The sequence below is a fragment of the Herpailurus yagouaroundi genome, unplaced genomic scaffold (genome assembly GCF_014898765.1).
Source record: "Herpailurus yagouaroundi ecotype Mexico unplaced genomic scaffold, PumYag 159, whole genome shotgun sequence".
Classification (NCBI taxonomy): Eukaryota; Metazoa; Chordata; class Mammalia; order Carnivora; family Felidae; genus Herpailurus; species Herpailurus yagouaroundi.
This window is the reverse complement of record NW_024412400.1, coordinates 27,039,127-27,060,238: the sequence shown is the minus strand read 5'-3', so window position 1 is coordinate 27,060,238 and position 21,112 is coordinate 27,039,127. Positions and strand designations below refer to the sequence as shown.

The 21,112-nt window shown below is 37.6% G+C and overlaps 1 protein-coding gene across 2 annotated transcripts in view; it reads left to right on the top strand.

Moving 5' to 3' along the window:
* PIK3R4 (phosphoinositide-3-kinase regulatory subunit 4) overlaps positions 1-21,112 on the top strand; it is a 79,031-nt gene that overhangs the window by 35,302 nt on the left and 22,617 nt on the right. For both annotated transcript variants that reach the window (XM_040480170.1, XM_040480169.1), the window contains 4 exons: positions 9,541-9,742; positions 11,779-11,966; positions 12,956-13,166; positions 15,980-16,145. In XM_040480170.1, the coding sequence (XP_040336104.1) occupies positions 9,541-9,742; positions 11,779-11,966; positions 12,956-13,166; positions 15,980-16,145 (767 nt within the window). The remainder of the gene's footprint in view (positions 1-9,540; positions 9,743-11,778; positions 11,967-12,955; positions 13,167-15,979; positions 16,146-21,112) is intronic.

The window sequence follows — 21,112 nt, the reverse complement described above, 5'->3', positions numbered from 1 at the left end:
GTAAGGAATCATGGGAGACCTGTTAAGTTTCTTTTGTGATTATTGTCTATGTAAATAATGGAGAAAGTAGATATAACCTTAAATTTGAGTAATATTCTTGATTCAGTTCCATATTTCACCAAAAAAAAAAAAAATTCAATTAGAGGAAACATTGCAAAGCACAGATGCACCACAGAAAGATACTGGTTTATTTTAGTTCAAATGTAAAGAGTTCTCACTACATGCAAACCTCAGAAATGATTGGGATTTATAATGCATCTTAGATTGAATAAACCAGTTTCTCTTGTATATTAAAAGCCTATGAATTTGTATCATTTAACAGGTGATGTCAAAACTAATAATCCTTGGAATTAGTAAGGCCTCTTTAGAAATAGTCCAGATTCAGTGTCCTGTTTTAAGAGGGATATATGGAACTTAGACAAGTCAAGATAGAAATGAAAATGGCTGGAAATAAAGAATACAATTTATGAATAAATGTTCCATGAGCCTTAAAGCAAATACTAAGAGATAACTTTAATGATGGTCTTTAAGTCTGCAGGACATTTTGGTTAATAGAATACTTGTCAGTCATGTCTTGTCAGCAAGAACATGAGAAAATGCTTCAGTTGCAGAGAGAATTAGATCAATTTGAAGATATAAATCCTTTCTTGTATTGTACTAGTCACTGAGTGTCCAGTGCTGTTTCAGGCTCATATGTTGCTTTAGGTGATTGAATATTGAATTATCCCATCTCCTATGGGATATTGAATATCCCATCTCCTAGGGAGCCTGGTCAATAACCATTTTGGTTCTTTTAGGTCTCAATTTGCCTGGAGGCGGGAGCTGCCTCTGAATGCCCCTTCCAGGCCAGTGGTTCTATTTCCTATATTTTAGAAGACCGAATTTGATATGACTTGAATTACTAAAGAGCTTTTTCTTTGGGTCTTCTTTTAACCTTGTCTCATACATTAGATGTATTAAATATTTTAGAAAGCAATTTATGGAAAATTGGATATTGAATCGCAGTTTTCTGTTGTTTCTCTTGAGTAAGTAATCCTTATCAAAAAGACTTCAGCATATAGTAAAAACCACCCCAATTTAGATGTTTCTTTGGGTTTGGATGGTGTGATTCTTTGTACTCCTCTCTCTCCTACTAATTCTGTGTATTAAATTAAAAGCTTCTGTACTAAAATTTCACACTAAGTCATTGGTTACTTCATGGAGCCTCTCTAGCCCCTCGTTCTTGCTTTTCATCTTGCTGTGGGTATAGGTTTTGCCACTGCCATGGGTGAGAGGAGGGAGAGGGAAGGAGCAGTTTCCGTAGCCTTTTTACCTTCTGCTTCCTATTCTAAACCCTTCTACCATTGCTGCTTCCAGAGTGCCAGCCCACATTTTTGGGTACCATGATGAAATCACTAAACTCACTGATTTGTATTTCTCTGAATATTAGTGCTTGATGTATTCATTTGTCTGTCACTTGTACCCACATTTGTATCAGTAGGGAAGGAGGAACATGTTTCCCTGTGTTTTATGTTGTTTCTGTTACTAACAGTTTTAGGAGACTCCTAAGGGTTAGTAGTACTCTGTTTCAAGGGACAGGTGCTGCTAGTAGAGGGGAGAGCAAGCCAGAGTCTCTGAGGTCCTCAGAAGAAGTAACAGCAGAACAATACCAGGCTCCATTTTTTGAGGACCTTCAACAAATCTACCACTGCAGTTGGTGCTTTCCATATTTTGTGACTGATCTTATAACAACCTTGAACAACAGATGTTATTCCCTATTTTATAGTTAAGGAAACTGCAGCCCAAAGAGGATAGTTAAGTTGCTTATGCTCACACAGTTCATTCAGCTTAAAGCTGACATTTGAACCTAAACCAGTCTAACTCCAAATCCCTTCCTCCTTCAACATGCCATCTGGCCTCAAAATAAAGGACAGGGAGCTAAGACTGAGAGACTTGTTTGAGGTTTTTATGGACTTAGGAAGATTCCATGTGCAGTTCATCTCCTCCAGCCCCTTGCACGCCTTTTATCTGCTTCGCTTCTTTTTGGTCCCTGTGCTACCTTTCTTGGCATTATTTGCAGAGGCTTGGAGTCAGGGGGAGGCTTTGGAGGTGGGAACTGAGTCCCTATTCCTAATGTCAGGGATACAGAGGGAAGGATGCTTTTAGCCTCTGCAAATGCGAATTCTGAATACGCCTACAATTTTCCCCCCCTTGGGGTTTTACGGTGCTTTTTGTATAGGAGTGTACTTGAGATGCATCATGGGTAAAATAGACTTTTCTAGACCAGCCTAGCATTGTTTCTATGGGAAAATACGTTCAGGGTTCTGGATAATAGACTTTTATTTTTTTAATTTTTAATTAAAAAAAATTTTTAAGTTTATTTGAGAGAGAGAGCGTGAGTGGGGGAAGGGAAGTGAGGATGGGGAGAGAGAGAACCCCAAGCAGACTCTGCACTGTCAGTGGAGAGCCTGATGCGGGGCTCGAACTCACGAACCGTGAGATCATGAACTGAGCTGAAGTCAGATGTTTAATTGACTGAGCCACCCAGGCGCCCCATGGAAGATAGACTTTTAAAGTACACTTTTGAAATATATGGTAGTTAAAATCTGCCTAAACTCCAGATTTTTAATAGGATTTACCTTCTGGAGGTGATACATGGCAGGGCTGTTTTGGAATCTCATTCACAAGAACTGTCTGTTTTATTTGTATCCATTTGATCACCCGCTAATACAGAATAAGAATATTCTGATTTCTGGGGCACCTGGGTGGCTCAGTTACTTGAGCATCAGACTTCGGCTCAGGTCATGATCTCACAGTTCGTGAGTTTGAGTCCCACATCAGGCTTGTTGCTGTCAGTCTGTTAGCGCAGAGCCTGCTACAGATCCTCTGTCCCCTTCTCTCTGCCCCTCCCCACTTGCACTCTGACCCAAAATAAATAAATATGAAAAAAAAATCAATCCTCTTTAAAAAAAAAAAGAATATTCTGATTTCACTCCTTTAAAAAATGGCAAATACTAAACATTTTTGATTTTTAAAAGATTTTTATTTGAATACTTTTTGACTGGTAGTATAGACACAAGGTGTAAAATTAAAAAGATATTGGAGGGGCGCCTGGGTGGCTCAGTCGGTTGGGTGCCTGACTTCGGATCAGGTCATGATCTCATGGTTCATGAGTTCGAGCCCTGCGTCGGGCTCTGTGTTGACAGCTCAGAGCCTGGAGCCTGCTTCGGATTCTGTGACACACTCTCTCTCTCTCTCTCTTTGTCCCTCCCCTGCCTGTGCTTTGTCTCTCTCTCTCTCTCAAAAATAAATAAATATTAAAAAATGTTTAAAAAAATAAAAATAAAAAGATATTGGAAGATACATAATAAAATGTAAGTTTTCCTCCAATCTCTGATCCCCAGCCACCCAGTTTCTTTTTCTGTTGATTGTGAATTTTATGTTGTTAGAGTGCTGAATTTCTTGATACAGTGTTGGATTGTTCTGTTCTATAGTTAACTTATTTGGAATCAGTTTGATCCTAATAAGCCTTGTTTTTTAAAAAAGTTTTAAATCCGGTATAGTTTACAGTGTTATATTAATTTCAGGTGTACAATATAGTTATTCAACAATTCTGTACATTATCCACTGCTCAAGATAAGTGTGCTCTTAATTTCCTTTACCTGTTTCACTCATTCCCCCACCCCCGCCCCCACCCCCACCCCCACCTCCCCTCTGGTAACTATCAGTTCTCTATAGTTAAGAGTCTGTTTTTGGTTTGTCTCTTTTTTTTCCTTTGTTCATTTGTTTTGTTTCTTAAATTCCACACACGAGTGAAATCATACAGGATATGTCTTTCTCCTTTTTTAGCATTATACTCTAAATCTATTCATGTTGTTGCAAATGGCAAGATTTCATTCTTTTTAATGGCTGAGTAATATTCCCTATATATCTTACATCTTTATCCATTCATCTATCAGTGGACATTTGGGCTGTTTTCCAAGTTTTGGCTTTTGTAAATAATGCTGAAATACACATAGGAGTGCACATATCTTTTCAAATTAGTGTTTTATATTCTTTGGGTAAATACCCAGTAGTGGAATTACTGGATCATATGGGTAGCTCTATTTTTTTAAATTTTTTGAGGAACCTCCATATTGTTTTCCACAGTGGCTGCACCAGTTTGCATTCCCACCAACAGTGCATGAGGGTCCCCTTTTCTCCATTTCCTTGTCAACACTTATTATTTCTTGTCCTTTTGATTTTAGTCATTCCAACTGGTGTAAGGGGATATCTCAGTGATTTTCATTTGCATTTCCCTGATGACGAGTGATCTTGAGCATCTTTTCACATGTCTGTTGGCCAGAGAGACAGACAGACTGAGTGTGAGCTGGAAAGGGGCAGAGAGAGAGGGACGCACAGAATCTGAAGCAGGCTCCAAGCTCTGAGCTATCAGTACAGAGCTCAACTTGGGGCTCGAACTCAGAAACCGGTAGATTATGACTTGAGCTGAAGTTGGACGCTTAACTGACCGAGCCACCCAGGTGCCCTGACCTCTGCCTATTTTTTAATTGGATTATTATTTTTTTTTGATGTTGAGTTATGCAAGTTTTTTTTCTTTTCTTTATTTTTGAAATATTTTATTTATTTATTTTTTAATGTCTATTTCTTTTTGAGAGAGAGAAAGAGACAGAGTGTGAGTAGGGAACGGGCAGAGAGCGTGGGAGACACAATCTGAAGGAAGCTCCAGGCTTCGAGCTGTCACGCCGCGGGGCTCGAATTGACGAACTGCAAGATCATGACCTGAGCTGAAGTCAGATGCTTAAAAAATGGAGTCACCCAGGTGCCCAAGATTTTATTTTTAAGTAATCTCTATACCCAATGTGGGGCTCGAACTCAAAACCCAAGATTTTGGAGTCACGGGCTCCACTGACTGAGCCAGCCAGGAGCCCCTATATATTTTAGATACTAACCCCTTAATGGATATATCATTTGCAAATATTTTCTCCCACTTGTTAAGTGGTCTTTTTTGTTTTGTTGATGGTTTCTTTTGCTGTGCAATAGCAAAAATGTTTTTTCCCATTCATTAGGTTGTCTTTTTTAGTTATTGATGGCTTTGTTGATGCCTTCGTTTGCTCTGCAAAAGCTTTTAATATTGGGTAGTCTTAGTAGTTTATGTCTGCTTTTGTTTCCCTTGCTTGAGAAGACATATCTAGAAAAATGTTTCTATGGCCCATGTCAAAGAAATTACTGCCTATGTTTTCTAGGAATTTTATGGTTCCAGGTCTCACATTTAGGTCTTTAATTTATTTTGAGTTTATTTTTGTGTATTCTGTAAGGAAGTGGTCAGGTGTATTCTTTTGGATGTAATTGTCCAGTTTTTCCAGCATCATTTATTGAAGAGATTGGCTTTTCCCATTGTATGTTCTTGCCTCCTTGTCATAGATGAATTGACCATATGAGTATGGGTTTATTTCTAGGTTCTTTATTTTGTTTCATTGATATATGTGTCTTTTTTTGGTGCCAGTGTCATAATGTTTTGATTACCGCAGCTTTACTTATTATTTAAAAAAAAACTTTTAATGTTTATTTTTGAGAAAGACACACACACACACACACACACACACACACACACACAGAGCATGAGCGGGGGAGGGGCAAAGAGAGGGAGACACAGAACCTGAAGTAGGCTCCAGGCTCTGAGCTGTCAGCAGAGAGCCTGACATGGGGCTCAAACTCGCAAGCTGTGAGATCATGACCTGAGCCGAAGTCAGACGGTTAACCAAGTGAGTCACCCAGGCACCCCTACTGCAGCTTTATAGTATATCTTGAATTCCTCGATTGTGATAGCTCCAGCTTTTTTTCTTTTTTCTCAGGATTACTTTGGCTATTTGGGGTCTTTGGTGATACCATACAAATTTTAGTATTATTTGTTGTAGTGCTGTGAAACCTGTTGGTATTTTGATAGGGATTGCATTGAATCTATAGGTTGGTTTGGGTAGTATGGACATTTTAACAATATTAATTCTTTCAATTCATGAACACAGTATGTCTTCCCATTTGTGTCATTTTCTTTAATTGAATTGGGTTTTGATTAAATTGAATTTCCCATTTAATTCATCAATGTATAGTTTTCAGAATACAGGTTTTTCATCTCCTTGCTTCAGTTTATACCTAGGCATTTTTTTTTTATTCTTTCTGGTCCATTGTAAATGGAATTTGTTTTCTTAAGTTCTTTTTCTGCTGCTCTATTATTAGTGTATAGAAATGCAACAGATTTCTGTGTATTTATTTTGTATTCTGCAACTTACTGAGCTCATTTATCGGTACTAATAGTGTTTTGGTGGAGTCATTAGGGTTTTTTTTAATATAGTATGATATCATCTGCAAATAGTGACAGTTTTACTTATTCCTTACCAATTTGGATGCCTTTTATTTCTTTTTCATGTCCAATTGCTGCAGCTCAGACTTTCATTATTATGGTGAATAAAAGTGTTATGAGTGGACATCTCTGTCTTAGTGGATCTTAGCAGAAAAGCTCTCAGTTTTTCACCATTGAGTATGATGTTACCTGTGGGTTTTTCATATAAGGCCTTTATTATATTGAGGTATGTTCTCTCTAAACCATATTGTTGAGAGTTTTTTATCATGAATGGACGTTGTATCAAATGCTTTTTCTGTGTTTATTGATCATATAATTTTTTATTCTTCATTTTGTTAATTCTCCAAGATTTGCAAATCTTGAACCACCATTGCATCCCTGGAATAAATGTCCCTTGATTGTGGTGGATGATTTTTTTAAATGTATTGTTGAAATCAGTTTGCTCATGTTTGTTGAGAAATACTGTATCTATGTCAGAGATTTTGGTCTGTAGTTTTCTTTTTTTGTGGTGTCTTTGTTTGGTTTTGGTATCAGGCCATTAATGGCCCCATAGACTCAATGTGAAAGTTTTCCCTTCTCTTCTGGTTTTTGGAATAGTTTGAGAAGAATAGGTATTAACTCTTCTTTAACTGTTTGGTAGAATTCATCTGTGAAGCCAATCTGGTCCTAGATTTTTGTTTGTTGGGAGTGTTTTGATTACCGATTCCATTTTTTTTTCTAGTAGTTGGTCTGTTCCAATTTTCTGTTTTTCATGTATTAAGTAGATTTTTATTATAAAAACACATAAGTGTAAATATATAATATATAGGTAATATAAAGTAATATAAATATTCTGTAAAATTTTTTTATAGTCTGGATTTTGTTTGCTGATACGTTGAGTATTTTTGCATTTAGATTCATAAATGATTTGTCCTTCAGTTTTCCTTTCTTAAAATTTTTTTTTTTTCAACGTTTATTTATTTGGGGGACAGAGAGAGACAGAGCATGAACGGGGGAGGGGCAGAGAGAGAGGGAGACACAGAATCGGAAACAGGCTCCAGGCTCTGAGCCATCAGCCCAGAGCCCGACGCGGGGCTCGAACTCACGGACCGCGAGATCGTGACCTGGCTGAAGTCGGACGCTTAACCGACTGCGCCACCCAGGCGCCCCCAGTTTTCCTTTCTTATAATGTCCTTTAGGTATTTATATCAAATACTGAAAGAAAAATCCTGACTTATAATCTTGTCTTGAAATTACTCCTAATTCTTGAGAGTTTAATCTAAATCCTTCCTGTTTAGGGATGATTGTTTGCAGTGCTCTGATTTGGTGTGTGTCATATGGGAGTCTGGAAACTGTAATATGATTGTATTACTGTTTTAAGAAACAACTTTGTTTTCCCCATGGTGCATTTCTAGCTTTTTTTAATTGAGAAAATTTGCACAGAAAATAATTTACATTTTCATCATCCTGGAAAGAAACCCCATGCCCATTAGCAATTATTCCCCGTTTACTTCTCTCTCCAGCCCCTTGCAACCACTAAATCTACTTTCTGTTTCTAGGAATTTGTCTATTTTGGATATTTCCTGTAAATGAAATATATACAGTATGTGGCACGTTTGTGTCTGGTTACTTTCACTTAGCAAAATATTTTCAAGATTGCTCCATGTTATATGGCATATGTTAATACTTCATCCCTTTTTATGGTTCTTATGATGACCCTCCTTTTGTGGGCTAGAACTGAGACCTCTCTCTTGTGAACTAAGATGTAGTCTAACAGAAAGAATAGAACTCTTACTACAGCTATGAAATTGTCTACGCTAAGCAAATTTTAGGAGGAGAGGTAAAAATAAATGAAGAATTTCAGGCCAGTGTTGGAAAAAATTCAGTTAGAGATCCCTCTATGATTATTATACTTTAATGCAATTTCATTTTATTTTTTCTTAGCTTTCTAATTTTCTAGGGTTTGTTTGTGTCCTATTGTGACTGTGGGTTGTGAATATTCTTTTAAGCTCCAGTAGGATTCTAATTAAAGCCTGAGGGGAATTGCTATTTTATTATTTTTTTTTTCCATTGACATTATAAAAACATTATAGAGGGTTCTGTGGATGGTTTGAAAGTAAAGAAAAAAATGCAGAACTATTTTGTTTATCAGAATATTTCACATTGAATTATTGAAATTAAATATTTAGTATTAATTGGCTGTCAGTTTCAAGTATTCTAAGTGCCTTGAGTAGAATAACTTAACTACAATTTCAAAGTAGCCCCTCCCCCCAAATTGTAAGATGGGTGCTAATAATTACTTCATTATCTTCATTTTCTGGAATCAGTAGACGTTTAGAGAAATTGGGTAACTTGCCCAAGGTTACACATACAGTAAGTAATGGAGCTTGAATGTACGTAGGCAGTCTGACTTTAATTATACTATTTCCCTAGGGTGTGTTGCTTGCATTTGCAGGTCAGCCAGCATGTATCCATTTCTGAGGTGTGTAGAATGTTTTATATACCATAGAGGGCCTTCACACGTAGTGTCTCATTTAATATTCTCAACACATCTAGGATAAGGGTGAAGCATATAGACTTTCTCTTGCTTAATATTGTATTTCCAGAATTTTTGTTTAGATAGTAAATGTTTGTTTATTCAAAGTTACATATTAAACATGTACTAGATACCAGGCACTGTATTAAGTTCCTTGGAGATTTCAAAGGTGAGTTATACTTGAATGCTCCCATTTATTTTTAAAAAAAATTTTTTTTTCCTTCAACGTTTATTTATTTTTGGGACAGAGAGAGACAGAGCATGAACGGGGGAGGGGCAGAGAGAGAGGGAGACACAGAATCGGAAACAGGCTCCAGGCTCTGAGCCATCAGCCCAGAGCCTGACGCGGGGCTCAAACTCATGGACCGTGAGATCGTGACCTGGCTGAAGTCGGACACTTAACCGACTGCGCCACCCAGGCTCCCCTGAATGCTCCCATTTAGAAAGAAAACTAAGATATAAATTATGATACAAAATGGAAAGTGCTATAATAGAGAGTGTTCTGGATGATCAGAGTAGAGATGTTTTTCTATATTGATACTTTTTTTTCTCTTGTCTTTGTTTGCTTCATTTTACCATTTTGACTCTTAAAATTTTAAATTAGTGGTTTGACCCTTCAGTCATTCCAAGGCCTGTTATTACTTTTGGAAATAATCTCTATAACATATGTTTTATTTGGTTTTAGGGAATGACAGAGGAAGAGGAAGACAAACTCTTGGCACTGAAAGACTTCATGATGAAATCTAACAAAGCAAAGGCCAATATAGTAGACCAGAGCCATCTTCATGATAGTAGTCAGAAAGGTGTAATTGACCTAGGGGCATTAGGCATAACTGGGAGACAAGTTGATCTTGTTAAAACCAAACAGGAACCTGATGACAAGCGAGGTTGGTACATTTATATATGTGTATGTGTTTAGTGTGTTATTACTTCATAAGACTTATTTCATAAGGCATATTAGTTGTAGCTAATTAGTAGTAAAATAAGTCACATTTTCCAGATATAGAACTTCCAAGTACTGTATGTGACTCCATTACGTAACAGGCATATTTAGGGGAGGAAAAGTGGAGAATTGAATTAACAGTTAAGAGCTTATGTAACCTGTCACAATTATGGCTTTCTGTGTCAGAATCAAGATTCAAACCAACGCTGGACTCCACAGCCCTATTCTTAATAATAATAGAATAATGTTGCCTTTGTGGATTTACATGATTGAAGATGGAATCCTGATTTTTTAATCCTTTAAACACCAACCCAAGTCAATAATCAATGTTAAAACGAGATAATTATCTAGTGTTAGTAGGTAATGCCCAGTGAATTGAAAAGAACAGTCTTGTTATTAACAATGAAATAACAAAAGAGTAGAGACCAGAGAAGACTTAATCGTTTCAAGTCTCTAGATTTAGAACTGTCAGCTCTGTGACAAGGATGTTGACATTGATTGTACGAGGTTTTTAAGATCTTGTGTATTCTTCCTTTAACCCTTTTTGGAGATGTACTTATTTCCAAGTACATGCATTTAAAAACCACTCTTTTCCAGTATCAGATTTTGAAGGAGCTGAATTGTATTTAAAAATAAACCTCTAATTGTCAAACTTGGGGTAAAGTATTTGGAACTTCCATAAGTAAAGCACTCATACAGATTATAAGAAAAACACAAGCACCCCAAAAGAAAAATATTGAAGGATTTGAACTTACAACTGATAGAAGAATAGAAATGCATGTTTGAAAAGGTAGATAAATGCAAAACAATGAGATGCCATTTTCTGCCTATGTGATTAGCAAAACACTGATGATACCTGTTGTTAGCAAGGTTGTAGGGAAATAGGCATTTTCATACACTGTTGATGAGATTATAAATTGAACATGTTCTTTTTAGAAAGCAACGTTCTTACTCTTTGAGTCACTATAGTCAATTCTGAAAATTTCTCCCAAGAAAACTGACAGGCATGTGAAGAAATATGTAGAAGAATGTTCTCAGTTTAAAAAAAGGAAATAATTGAAGTGACCATTAATAGGGGAATGGTTAAATAAACATTCAGTGTATTCGGTTGAGAGGAAAAAGCAGATTGTAAAATACTTTATATTACTTTGTACTACTTTATTTTTTTAATTTTTTTTATTAAAAAAAAAAGTTTTTTTTAATGTTTATTTATTTTTGAGACCGAGACAGAGCATGAACAGGGGAGGGTCAGAGAGAGAGGGAGACACAGAATCCGAGGCAGACTCCAGGCTCTGAGCTGTCAGCACAGAGCCTAATGTGGGGTTTGAACTCACGGATGGTGAGATCATGACCTGAGCTGAAGTTGGACGCTTAACCGACTGAGCCACCCAGGCGGCCCTGTACTACTTTATTTTTGCAAAATGATATGGTAGTATATCATAAATGATACAGTGTATGAGATTTACAAAGTTATAGGGGCAACTCATTCTATATTTTGTAATTAATACTAGAATTTTGTGTTACTGAATGTACTTTTTGTAATTGGAGAAAGATGTTTTAAAAAGATTTTCTCATCTCTTTAGTCTGGAGGTAACTATATAGCAATTGACTTTTACCTTTTTTTTGTTTGTTTCCCAAGTAACGGATACTGGAAATAGGTCATATCAGTGTGGTTGGTGACATTTGAGAAAGTTGTTTTTCTTGTTGGTTCTCGAGATAAAGTGGTTATTTGAAATTGAGCCCACCTTAGGAAACTAGGAAACAATTAGGTCTAATTATTAATGCCACTGAAAGTGCATCTGTTCCATCTGCCCTAGAGATAAAGTGAGGGTTAAGGAATTGATATATAAATATAAGTAGATTGGAGATCATAAAGAACAAATAGGATTGCTATCCCTCCTTAACCAAAAAAATAAATAAAAGTGCATATTGGTTTTAGAGGTTTCCTTTATACTGACTATTCCGAACCTGTTTTTGTAGCTAGAAAACACGTAAAACAAGACTCAAATGTAAATGAAGAATGGAAAAGTATGTTTGGGTCACTGGAACCACCGAACATGCCACAGGCCCTACCTAAAGGGAGTGACCAGGAAGTGATTCAGACTGGGAAGCCCCCTCGTTCTGAGTCCTCTGCTGGCATTTGTGTCCCTTTGTCTACTTCTCCACAGGTACTATCGTCTAGGCAGTAATCCTTGTGTTTTTCAATCCCTTTCTACTGCTTTGGTTGTTTAAAGGCTGTGTACTATACTGGGAAAATCAATATAGTGAGTTGTCCTTTAAGGGAGGACGTGTTTCTTCTTTCTTTTTTTTTCTTCAAATTTTATTTAAATTTAACTTAGTTAACATATAGTATAATATTGGTTTCAGGAGTTGAATTTAGTGATTCATCACTTACATACAACACCAGTGCTCATCACACGTGCCCTCCTTAATGCCCATCACCCATCTAGCCCATTTCCCACCCATCTCCCTCCATCAACCCTCAGTTTGTTCTCTCTAGTTAAGGATATGTTTCTTTCTAAGACAGGTTTATCTTTAATTTTATAGCCAAGGGGAAGTCTAGTAATTGAAAGCATCAAAAAGGGCCTTGCTTTAGAGTGCTCCCCAATAAAGTGATCTGAAATTGTGGGTTGAAGACATCATTATGGACTGTAATTATAGTTAGGTTGCAGTGAACCTTTTAAATCTTTTATTCTTTCTCTACTATAACATATCTGTAAAATAGCAAAAACATCTCTGGAAGAAAAGTCCCTAGTTTGCCATCTGTGAGAAATGTTACAATTTTTATGTATTTTAAGTATATTTGTAATTTAAGGTAACTCTTCCTTAAGCCAATATGTTTTAAGTGAAAAATACTAACTCAACCAACTGATAAATTCTATTTCTATTCACTTAAATTCTGTGGATTTTTGTTTAATGTTATTGCTATACTGATAGTTTTTTTTAATAATGTAGAAGTTTGGAAGTGTAATACTTGTGGTTAAACTTTATTTTAATGAGATTTTCACTGAACAAATGTCATTATATTTAAATGGATTTAAAAATTGGCACGTTAATAAGGAAAAAAGCTGATATAATGAAAAGAGAACATCAGTACATTTTTATCATCGAGTATACCTTGCTTTATAACATACATACTTATAATTCTGTTTTGCAGCTTCCAGAAGTGACAAATGTCCAAAATAGAAAACCAACAATACAGGTTTTAAGTAGTACAATTTTACCGTCTACCTACCAGATTCGGATCACAACGTGTAAAACGGAACTTCAGCAGCTCATACAGCAAAAGCGGGAGCAGTGTAACGCCGAGAGGATAGCTAAGCAGATGATGGAAAATGCTGAATGGGAGAGCAAACCACCACCACCTGGTAAGAGTGCCGCTGCTGGGTAGTTGTATTCTAGCCCGGGTGCCGGAGCCTAGAGTCTAATGCAGGGTGCTGATAATTAATTACCAGGAAGTAAGAACAAAACTGTCACTTGAAAGCCTAGAGGAAGAAGCATTAAATGAGAAATTTTAAGTCATTTGTGGAGTTTGGATCTTCTTAGCTGTCAGGGCAACTCGCAGTGTCTTATTTAGGCCATGTAGTGTTTCCAGCCTGTGATCCATTTTCCCCACTTACAGTGCTAGGTTTTACCTGCCTACTTAGTGTCATGCCACTTTTTCATAGGATGTCAGGCTTCCTGGGGTAAGCTCCAGTTTTTATTTCTGAAGGGTCTGACATCTATTTTCTTTTAGAAAAGTAAAACATTTGGAAAGTAATGGGTACTTCTAAAAAGCAGACAAAATCAGTTATAACTCCAGCACTAAGTGATTATCAACATTAAGATTTGGGGGAAACGCTACTATATTTTGAGAAGATTTAAGAGATACTTCAGATGAAAATGTGGCTCAGCTATGTTAACAGACTTTCCCAGTATAAATGTAGAGCTAGAGCTAGTTTTTGATACTAGATTTGTAGATTTTAAAAACATTTTTAGTGAGTTTCTGTATACAGATTTTAATAATAAAAACTTAACTTGAAAACTCTAAGAAGAAATGCATAGTGTGTTTATGCTTAGAGATTTAAAAATCATGTGAATTCCCATGTGCTTCCCATTGTGAACTCTGGGGAGAATGCTGGTAGAGACAAATGATTTTTTTAATGTTTATTTATTTTGAGAGGGTGGGGAGGGCAAGAGAGAGAGAGGAGAGAGAATCCAGGACGTGGCACAGAGCCCCACGTGCTGTCAGTGTGGAGTCCTGCACAGGGGTTGATCCCACGAACTGTGAGATCTTGACCTGAGGTGAATTCAAGAGTGGGATGCTCAGCCAAATGAGCCAACAGGCGCCCTTAGACATAAATGACTTAAAGATTGAAATATTAAGTGGTTAAGTGGCCTCTCAGGTCACATGAATTTTAGCAAAATGTGCTGGAATGTTTAAGTTGTTTCTGTAATATAGTTCAGTGTTACATACCAGCTCTGCTTTAAAAACAAAAAAAACTTAACCACAAACTGTCTACTTATTTGACAACAGAATGTCTTTATAAGTAGCATTTTATACTTATGTGGAACTATACCTTTTTTTCAGAAAATCACAGAAAAGGTATCAAGTTTTGAGGTTCAAAAAATGTGGAATGACTGTTGGACTTTTGATTTTTTTCTTTCCACACTTGAGTGGTTGTGTGAAATTGATTTTCTCTAGAGGGAAATGTTCAGTCTAGCCTGGTAGATTATCTAGACTTCAAGGCAAAGCGTTTTCGATCACTTTCAAATCTAGCATATCCTCCTTAAAAATCACATTCAGTTGTTCTTCCCACACATGTGAGCTAGAGGTCCAAGGGTAAACATATTTTTTTTATCTTAGAATTAGCCAGGTTTGGCAGGGGTCTTGCTTTCATTTTTGTTTTCTTGTAAAAAAGAAATAATTTTATCCTAAAATGATACTGGTATTACTTAATTAGGCACTGTGCTGAATCCCAAAACAGGATGATCTTTTATTTATTTACTTTTATTATTATTATTTTCTTTTTAGAGAGAGAGCGAGTGCAAGCGGGGGAGAGGGGCAGGGGCAGAGAGAGGGAGACAATGAGAGAGCGAGAGAAAGAGAGAGAGAGAGAGAGAGAGAGAGAGAGAGAGAGAGAGAGAGAGAATATCTTAAGCAGACTCCATGCTCAGCACAGACCCCGACATGGGGCTCAATCCCACAACTTTAGGATCATGACCTGAGCCAAAATCAAGAGTTGGATGCTCAACCACCTGAGCCACCCAGGCACCCCCCCAATACAGGATGATCTTTAATATAGCTTTCTGTTTTATTTTAAAATTGATTAATATTAAATATTAAATGTTAAACTAAATATAAAAGTTTACTCTTCAAACATTGAAGACATTTGTTTATATGCAAGAACCTATGCTAGATACAGTGAATGATTCAGAATGGATATGACATGGTCTCTGGCCTCAACAAATCTATAATTTATTAGAAGAAACATTATACACAAAAATATACATAATAAAACATGTGCATAGATGTCATAAAGTACTGGAAAGTCCATGGGCTATAATTAATAATACTATTTATACTAACATGTTGATATCATACAATAAGTGATTGCAAGTAGAGAAGACATCAACATTTGGGTGTTTACTGTGGATGTGGGACACAATATTAGATACTTTATACATCTCGCTTGTCCATATCCATCCTTTGGGTTCAGTAATAATTCCCTCATTTTACATTTGAGGAAATTGAAGCTCAGATAGTTTAAATAAGTACCTCAAGGCCACACATTATATTATGATGGGTCTGGGTCTTTGAGACTATAAGAACCAGGTTGCCTCCCTAGCACCCAATTTCTGTAAATTAGGGTAGCATTATCTGCCTGTTGAGCAAGTAGTCAGGGTTTTCCCAGGTAGTGAGTGACTATTGTTCCTTTTCAGATACTAGAGAAGGGCCCCAGGTACAGTCACTCTCAGGCTCTTTGAGCAACACTTCATTGCTATCTTGGATGTCTTACTCAGTATATAAAAGTATCTGTCGTGGCCTAGTAGGCCACTCTGTATTGGCTAGCTCTTGGAACCCTTTGTTTAGTTCTTATGATTGGTTTCATGCTGGTTGTTGGTGACTGTAGCTGGGAGGTGAGAGAAGTATAGTATTTGTAAACTATAGTTCAAGACATACTCTTTTGCTTTTCCTTAGGGTGGCGTCCTAAAGGGCTGCTAGTTGCACATCTTCATGAACACAAATCTGCTGTAAATCGAATTAGAGTCTCTGATGAACATTCCCTTTTTGCAACGTGTTCAAATGATGGCACAGTGAAAATTTGGAATAGTCAAAAGATGGAGGGGAAGACCACCACTACCAGGTAATACGTGCTTGGGAGGAGAATCCATTTATTTAATCAACAAATATTTATTGAGTGCTCACTCTGACAGGTGCTTTAGGAACCAGGGATATATAGCAGTGATAAAGGGGCACAAATACCTGCTCTATGGGGCTTTCCTTCTCGTGAGAGGTGACAAACAATAAATAGTATAAAAAGCAGAATATATAGTATGTTACATGGTAAAAAATGTTATTAGAGAAAAATAAAGGAGGGAAGACAGGTAGGGAATAGAGTAGGGGGTGGGGTAGAGTAGAATTTTAAATAAATTGATTGGAGACTGCCTCCCAGAGATGATGTCGTTTGAGGAAAGACCTGAAACAGGTGGAGGAAAGAGTTGTGTGGATCTCTCCGGGAAGAGCATTCCAGGCAGAGGAAAGAGAGATTTCAAAGGCCCTGAGGTAGAAAGATGGTTTGGCACGTTTTGAGGAACAGCAGAAAGGTCTGTGTGGCTGGCGCAGAGTGAGCCAAGAGGGAGGAGGGAGAGGGGCCAGATTATATAGGGCCTCGTAGGCTATTGTAAAGGACTCTTGACTTTTACTCTGAATGAGATGGGAGCCTTTGGAGGGTTCCAGGCAGAGGAGAAACGTGGTCTGAGTTAAATTTCAACAGAACTGCTGTGGCTCCTGTATTGAGAATACTGAAGCAGTTAGAGGCTATGATAGTAATTCAAGAAGAGGTGGAGGTAGTGGGTAGTGGGAAATGATCGGATTTGGGATAGATTTTGATGGTAGAGCCCGAATTTTGCTAAATGGGTTAGATGGAATATGAGGAAGAGAAAAGTGAAAGATGATGGAATGGCTAGCCATGGAAGGAAAACACTCAGTGTACCATTGCCCTGCTGTTATGGTCAAGATGGAGTTTAGGTATGACTTTGAAATCCCTAAAACTGTTTGTGCTGATGTGATTTTGATAAGTGTGATTTAGATTCGTACATTTTTGTAGTTGTGTCCCTACTTGCTGTGCAGTCTGTCTGCCAGCCCTCCATTTCCCCATCCCCGTCACTCTTACCATACTCATATTTGTTCTGTTCCTAGTTTGGTCTAGGTCTGAAAAGAAAGCTACTAGATGTCAAAATTGAATTTCATGTGGAAAAAAGAGATCTCTGGTGCTTTTCATGTTATCAGTTCGGCAACTGCAGTTAACCACAAAATCATCAAACAGAGTATCTTTGATAACTAAAATAAGTCAAAAGTTGACCTTTTTTTTTTAAGTTTATTCATTTTAAGAGAGAGAGAGCGAGCGAGCGAGTGAGCATGCGCGTGACTGGGGGAGGGACAGAGAGGGTGAGAGAGAATCCCAGGCAGGCTCTGTGCTGTCAGCACAGGGGGCTCTGTCTCAGGGACCATGAGATCATGACCTGAGCCAAAATCCAGAGTCGACACTCAACCAGCTGAGCCACCCAGACACCCCAAAAGTTGTCTCTTTAATGAACAATGTGATACAGTTTTGTGGTGTTTATTTTTTTAAAAGAGCTCTGCATTTTTACTCTATGCTTAATTGTTTTTCATGTTCATTCTTTCTTGGCATTGCATTGGTCGGAACATAAATCAAAAACCAATAACAGAATCCCAGAACCCAGGTTCCATTTAGCAATTTTTTGTCAACATTTTATTAGGAAATTTCAAACCTGTAAGAAAAGTTAAAAAGTTTCACAGAGAACATTCATATTCTTGTCTCACAGATTCTGTAATTTTACTATATTTGTTGTCATGTAATTATCCATCCTCCTCTCAATTCATCTTTTTAAAATGTATTTCAAAATAATTTGCAGATATCGGTACACTTCCTCTAAACACTTCAATTTATATATCGTTAGCTAGAGTTCAGTCTGTGTTTATAGTTCTTTTTTTTGTTTGCCATAAATTCATATGCTATGAAATACACAGATCTCAAGTGAACCATTTCATGAGTTCCAATAAAAACATACACTCTGTAACTTAAACCAGTCTCATGGCATGTAGCTATCATACCAGAATGTCCTTTGTGGAAAACCCCTGCCTTCCCCCTGCCTACAATCATTTAAAAAATTTTTTTTCCACCATTATTAGCATTTTTGTTAGTATGTTAAATATCTCTTCTGATAATTATTTTTCAAATGATCTTTGTTATATCATCATCAGTTGAATTCATTGCCCCCTTTAAAAAATATTTTTTTTTAATGTTTATTTATTTTTGAGAGAGACAGAGCATGAGCCGGGGAGGGGCAGAGAGAGAGAGGGAGACACAGAATCTGAAACAGGCTCCAGGTTCTGAGCTGTCAGCACAAAGCCTGATGCGGGGCTCAAACTCACGGACCGTGAGGTCATGACCTGAGCTGAAGTCGGACGCCCAACCAACTGAGCCATCCAAGTGTCCCTCATTGCCCATTTTATGAGGAGGGGAAGTTCGTTTGACATGTGTAAACCTCTCAAGTAAGAAATTGGAATCATTGGTTAACTTTGCAAAAGTCTCATTTGTTAATTCCCAAATGATTTTTATTACTGAGCCATGCCTTCTGTATTCCAGTGTCATATTTTAGGGAGTAGTATCCAAGTGTCACATTTCAGAAAGTGGTACCCCCGAAAATGTGGCAGTTTAGCTGACTGTATAGTCTTTGGGAAGTATGATAATTAGAGATTGGATTTCCTCTGAATGCAGCTGCTCTCTTGCTTTGCTGTAACACCTGCTGTCTTATTTGTGGAGTGTAGTAGGCCTTGGCTTGGGGGTGCTTCATTCCAGGGTGGGGAGGAAGGGAAGGGAACAGAATGTGTTGCCCTCATCACATGCCTTCATGACCTGGATTAGGGAAGAGGCAGGCCATTATTATTGTCAGATCCAAGTGGGGAACAGCTGGTGGCTGGGAAAGAGAAACAAACCTCTTTTTTCTTAGGAAAAGTTGTTTTTTTTTTTTTTTTTTTTAGGAAATGTTACTAGTACATTCTGACTACTGAGGATTTTCCCCTATGCATTATGTTGGCTGACCACCCACTTCCCAGTCCTGACTTTCTCACTGAATTATGAATGGTGATTTAGGTCACCTGGATCTAGGCTCTTTTGGTGTGTCCCTTGGGGACTAGTTTGTGAGATTTGTTGTTTTTAACCTTTCACATAGATTTTTAAAAAACTTAATCCTTTATAGTATTTGAAATTATTTTCCATATCCTTCTTGTACTACCCTATTTTTGGCTCATTTAACTTCTCAATTTTGGGGGAGGTTGAAGAATTTGGTACTTGTTGAATGTGATGATAAAACATCTCAGTGGAGTTCTGTCTTAATGAAAAGTTGATACAATATGAGAGGTGTGCAAGGAAGTTATCAGTGTTAGGGTAACATATAGAGTCACTGATAGTGTTTGGAGGTTGACGTGTTTGAGTGGTATGGCTAGTCTGAAGAAAGGGAGCATAAAGGCCTATAAAAGCCCTGAGGATGCCAGAGGCCTTAATCTTTGCCAGTCGAATTTCAGAGACAGGAAGAGAATGGTCAGAAAAGGAGAGAAAAGAAGCCAATCAAGTTACATCAGACTGCAATAGAAGAAAGTTGTTTGTTTGTTTTTTAATGTTTATTTCTGAGAGAGAGACAGAGCATGAGTGGGGGAGGGGCAGAGAGAGAGGGAGACACAGCATCCGAAGCAGGCTCCAGGCTCTGAGCTGTCAGCACAGAGCCCGACAACAGGGCTCGAGCTCACAGACCTTGAGATCATGACCTGAGCCAAAGTGGAACGCTCAACTGACTGAGCCACCCAGGCACCCCTAGAAGAAAGTTTTAAGAAAGGAACTTAGAGGCGACTCTGAAATGTAATAAAACCAACTGGCACGATTGGGCATTCTCATATAGTGAGTGCCCTTTGGTGGAATGCAGTTGATATATCCATCATCCATGGAGGGCTTTTGACAATATATATATTTCAAGGCTTTATGATGTCCATATCCTAAGAAAATAACTAAGAATGAATTCAGAGATTTAGTTTTAAGGCTGTTCAGAGTGCTTTCTTTATAACAGTAAAAAAAAAAAAAAAATTAGAAACAAACTAGAGGTTCAGCAGTAGGGGTTAAATTGGATAAATAAGTGATGGTGCAAAAACAAAACTGATGTGGAAATGAATTTTTTGATGAAATATATTGATATATCGTGTGAGAAAATATGTTTAAGAAGTAGGTTTAAGAACCCATGTAGGGTTTCTGTTTTTGGAATGACAAAGTAAGGATTTCTAAAAATCTGTTCCTTCATAAAAATAGAACACTGGTAGATACTGTCAAAATCAACATTTCCAGAGCTCTAGAAATTAAAGGTCCTGCAAGAGTCTGAAGAGTGTTATTCGCGAAAATCAGCTGATTCTCAGAACACTCAGCCATGTGTTCCCTAATTTTATCCCCTTTTACCAAGCAGTGCAGTAGCTTTGAAAACTAATAGCCGCCCAACCCTATATCAAGCTTTGCAGTAATTTTGAAGTTCACAGTTCAACAGCTATGGTAGCCATGAAAACCAGAAGCTTCATTGTGCTTGGAGGGGTCATAATGGCTAAAAGCCCCATCTCTGAGGAATTGTCACTCTTTGACCTTTCTGCCAGCTTGTTGGAAGCTCCATTCTTAGGGTCTGTCTTTATTTCACTGGGCTCATCTTGTTCTTTGAGAAAAACTATGCCCACAGCACATTTGTTGAAATTATCAATGCTATTTGTTTAACACTGCAGTGGCCCGAGGTGGCATTACCAGTTGTAAGGGGCCAACAAAAAACTTAAAAGGAAGAATTAGGGAATGAGATGTCTGTAGGGGGCTTTGAAAAGTTCATACCCACATGCATGTGTAGGGTTGTCCACATGCCCAAGAAAGAACTGAGAAGCCCCTGAGTTCTCGCCTCTAGCTGACCTTGAGACTCTGTACAAGCAGGAAACGAAGGATAAGGCAGAGTTGTAACCCTCTTTGTGGAAGGTGTGCACAAACACAGAGAGCCTCAGCAAAGGCTAGAA